Source organism: Chiloscyllium plagiosum, chromosome 35 (genome assembly GCF_004010195.1).
Source record: "Chiloscyllium plagiosum isolate BGI_BamShark_2017 chromosome 35, ASM401019v2, whole genome shotgun sequence".
NCBI lineage: Eukaryota > Metazoa > Chordata > Chondrichthyes > Orectolobiformes > Hemiscylliidae > Chiloscyllium > Chiloscyllium plagiosum.
Genome location: NC_057744.1, coordinates 358042 through 362353, shown reverse-complemented (window position 1 = coordinate 362353; position 4312 = coordinate 358042). Strand labels below are relative to the sequence as shown.

General features: G+C 44.6%; 1 protein-coding gene across 2 annotated transcripts in view; it reads right to left on the bottom strand.

Annotated features, from left to right (window-relative positions):
• Positions 1-4312, bottom strand: part of LOC122540568 (apolipoprotein A-IV-like) — an 18620-nt gene that overhangs the window by 7244 nt on the left and 7064 nt on the right. For both annotated transcript variants that reach the window (XM_043676440.1, XM_043676439.1), the window contains one exon: positions 2369-2462. In XM_043676440.1, coding sequence (XP_043532375.1) covers positions 2369-2462 — 94 coding nt within the window. The remainder of the gene's footprint in view (positions 1-2368; positions 2463-4312) is intronic.

Genomic DNA, 4312 nt, shown 5'->3' with positions numbered 1-4312 from the left:
GTGTATGGGATGAGCTGCCAGAGGATGTGGTGGAGGCTGGTACAATTGCAACATTTAAGAGGCATTTGGATGGGTATATGAATAGGAAGGGTTTGGAGGGATATGGGCCGGGTGCTGGCAGGTGGGACTAGATTGGATTGGGATATCTGGTGGCATGGATGGGTTGGACCGAAGGGTCTGTTTTCATGCTGTACATCTCTATGGCTCTGTGACTCTATGGTTCATATATCCCTCCATTCCTTCCATATTCATGTGCTTATTTAAAAGCCCCCTAAATGCCCCTATTGTATCTGCCTCCACTATCATCCCTGGATGTGTACACCAGACTCCTACCACTCTCTGTGTAAAGATTTGCCCCTCACATCTCCTTTGAACTTTCACCCTCACTTCAAACGCATGCCCCCTAATATTAGACACTTCAACCTGCGCCCCCACAGCATTACACTGGGCCTTGGGATTACCACCACATCACTGTCTCCCAGTAACGAGACTCATCAACTGCACTAACCACATCCAATGGCTCTCCCGCTCTGTTTCAGCCTGTCCCATCATTCAATTTCAAAATCTCAGTTTCCGTATTCTTAGAAACAGGAAGAATCTGTTTCCTTTCTTGATTTCCTTTGTCAGTTTCTGTTTTCTGTTAGTGTCCATCTCAAACAGAACTACAAACTCTGAAAGTGCAGATTCCATTGATAGTGTTAATCCAACATGACTGGAGGGACTGATTTCACATGAAGCTCCCTGGACAGATTCTGCTTCAGTCGGCCCCTGTTTTGCTGTAATTCTTTAGTCCTCTTGACTCAGAATCTACAGATCATCCACCGACTGTCCACTTTCTGTTCACTGCCCTCAGACAGTAAGCCTGACCTCGGTCAATGGTAAGATTTTGGAGTCCAGAATTAAAGATGGGTTTACAGAGCACTGGGAAGTGCACGGTAAAACAGGACTGAGTCAGCACAGCCTCATCAAGAGGAGGTCGTGCCTGACAAATCTGTTTGAATTCTTTGAGGAGATAATGAGCAAGTTACACAAAGGTGAGCCAGTGATTTATTTGGTTTTCCAGATGGACTTTGGTAAGGTGTCACAGAGGAGGCTGCTAAATAAGATAGGAGTCTGTGGTGTTAGGACAAGGTACTGGTGTGGATAGAGGATTGGTTTCTGGTAGAAGGCAGAGAATAGGGATATAGGGGTCTTTTTCAGGATGGCAGCCAGAGACTAGTGGAGTTCCACAGGGGTCACAACTCTTCACATTACACAATGAAGGAACTGAGCACATTGTTACTAGGTTTGCAGATGACACAAGATAAGTAAGGGACAGGTAGCATTGAGGAGGCGGGGAGGCTGCAGAGGGTTTGGACAGGTTCAGAGAGTGGGCAAAGAAGTGGCAGATGGAGTATAACATGAGAAAGTGTGAGATCATGTACTTTGGTGAGTAGAACAGAGGCATGGACTATATTCTTAATGGGGAAAGGCTTCAAAATCTGAAGCACAAAGGGACTTGGGAGTCTTAGTTCAGGATTCCATTAAGGTTAACATGCAAGTTCAGTTGGCAGTTAGAAAGGCAAATACAACATTGGCATTCATTTGAAAATGGCTAGAATACAAGAGCAGGAATGTACTGCTGAGGCTGTGTAAGGCTCTGGTCAGACTGCATTTGGAATATCGTGAGCAGTTTTGGGCCCCATATTGAAAGAACATTGTGCTGGTGTTGGAGGCGGTCCAGAGGAGATTTATAAGAATGATCCTAGGAATTAATTGCTTGCCATATGAGGAGAGGTTCAAGACTCTGGGCCTAAACTTGATGGAGTTTAGAAGGATGGGGTGGGATCTGATCAAAACTTACAGAATACTGGGAGGCCTGGATGCAAGTTGGAGAGACTAGGACCCAAGGACACAGCCTCAGAGTGAAGGGATGACCTTTAGAATTGAAATAAGGAGGAATCTGGTCAGCCAGAGGGTGGGGAAGCTGTGGAACTTATTACCACAGAGGGCTGTGGATGCCAAGTCATTGAGTGTATTTAAGATAGAGACAGATAGGTTCCTAATTAGTGGGCGATCGAAGGTTATAGGAGAATAGGGTTGAGAAATATATCAGCCATTATCAAATGTTGGAACAGACTCAATGGGCTGAGTGGCCTAATTCTGCTCCTATAACTATGGCCTTATAACTGACTTGCCACAAATAACATTAAAGACAAAAACAGAAATTGCTGATCAGTGACTGACCACTGACTATGTGGTCACCTCATCACCGTTGTTGTTGTAGAATAAGGAGGGAAATGTTTCAGTCACCTTTGTTCATTGTGGGTTCAGCCATTCCTGTTCTGGCCCTGAACCCTGCGGATGTGCACTGGCACCCAATACTCACCTGAAAGGCTCCTTGGTTTTCAGATGTTGGGATTCGCTGGCTTTTCTGAAGACGTATTTGTGAGAGTCTCCCACACCCAGCCTTGTTCGAGAATCTGTAGGAAACAAGGGGATGAGGATGGGAATACCAAAGAGCACTCAATTATCTGTTGCTCAATTCCTCAACAAACAGCTTGTCATTGCGAGGTTGTCGTTTGAATCTGCTCCTGATGATATCACGGAGCTGGGAGCTTTGTGTTGTGTTTTCGTTGGGAAATATCTGAAAGTCCTGAGCTCAGGGAAACCACTTCATGTCAGTTGCTTCCCATCACCGCCCACCTATCAGATAAGAAACAGCTCCCCACCACATTCCGCAGAATCAACTGATAGACTCAGCTCACAGTGACCCATTACATACCCCCATTTACACACTCAGCCTTTACACACTTGCTATGCCTTTAGTTAAGAAAGACTGTAAGGAGAAGCCTGGGAATAATAGGCCTATGGATCTGACATCAGAGGTGGGAAATTTGTTGGAGGGGATTCTGAGAGATAGGATTTACATGGAGAGACAAGGACTGATTAGGGACAGTTAACATAGCTGTGTACTTGCGAAAGCATCTCGCTCAAACTTGACTTGAGTTTTTTGAGCATGTAACCAAAAGGATTGATGAGGGCAGAGCGCTAGACATTGTCTACATGGATTTAAAAAAAGCCTTTGATGAGGTTCTGCATAGTAGACTAATTAGTGAAGTTAGATCACATGAGATTCAGGAAGAGCTTGCAAATTGGATACAAAATTGACTTGACAGTTAGGAGACAGAGGGTGGTGGAGAGTTGTTTTTCAGACTGGAGGCCTGTGACCAGTGCTGTTCCACAGAGATCGGTGTTGGGTCCACTTTTGTTTGTCATTTATATAAATGATTTGGATGACAATTTAGGAGACATAGTAAGTTTGGAGATGATACCAAAATTGCTGATATCGTTGACAGTGAAGGAGGTTATCTAAGATTACAAAGGGAACTTGATCAATTGGGCCAATATAGGTGAGGATTGGCAAAAAGATTTGAATTTGGATAAATGCAAGGTGTTGCATTCTGGCAAAACCAACAAGGGCAGGACGTACCTGGAGAGTGTTGTAGAACAGAGAGACCTAAGAGTTCAGGTACATAGTTTTTTTTGTCAGTATTCATACTGGAAAAAGACAATGTTGTTGAGGACAATACTGAGATACAGGCTACTAGGCTAGATGGGATTGAGGTTCACAAGGAGGAGGTATTAGCAATTCTGGAAAGTGTGAAAATAGACAAGTCCCCTGGGTCGGATGAGATTTATTCGAGGATTCTCTGGGAGGCTACTAGGCTAGATGGGATTGAGGTTCACAAGGAGGAGGTGTTAGCAAGTCTGGAAAGTGTGAAAATAGATAAGTCCCCTGGGTCGGATGGGATTTATTCGAGGATTCTCTGGGAAGCCAGGGAGGAGATTGCAGAGCCTTTGGCATTGATCTTTATAGAACAAAGAACAAAGAAAATTTACAGCCCAGGAACAGGCCCTTCGGCCCTCCAAGCCTGAGCCGATCCAAATGCACTGTCTAAACCTGCCGGTCAATTCCTAAGCATCTGTATCCCTCTCCTCTCCACCTACCTGTGCATCTGTCCAGATGCACCTTAATTGAATCTACCGTGTCTGCCTCTACCACCTCTGCTGGCAACATGTTCCAAACACCCACCACCCTCTGTGTAAAGTACTTGTCGCGTGTATCCCCCTTAAACTTTCCACCTCTCACCTTGAAAGCATGACCTCTTGTTATTGCATCCTTCACCTGGGAAAAAGCTTGTCTCTATCCATCCTGTCTATAACCTTCATGATTTTGTAAACCTCAATCAGGTCCCTCCTCAATCTCCTTTTTTTTAATGAAAACAATCCTAATCTACTTAACCTCTCTTCATAGCTAGCACCTTCCATA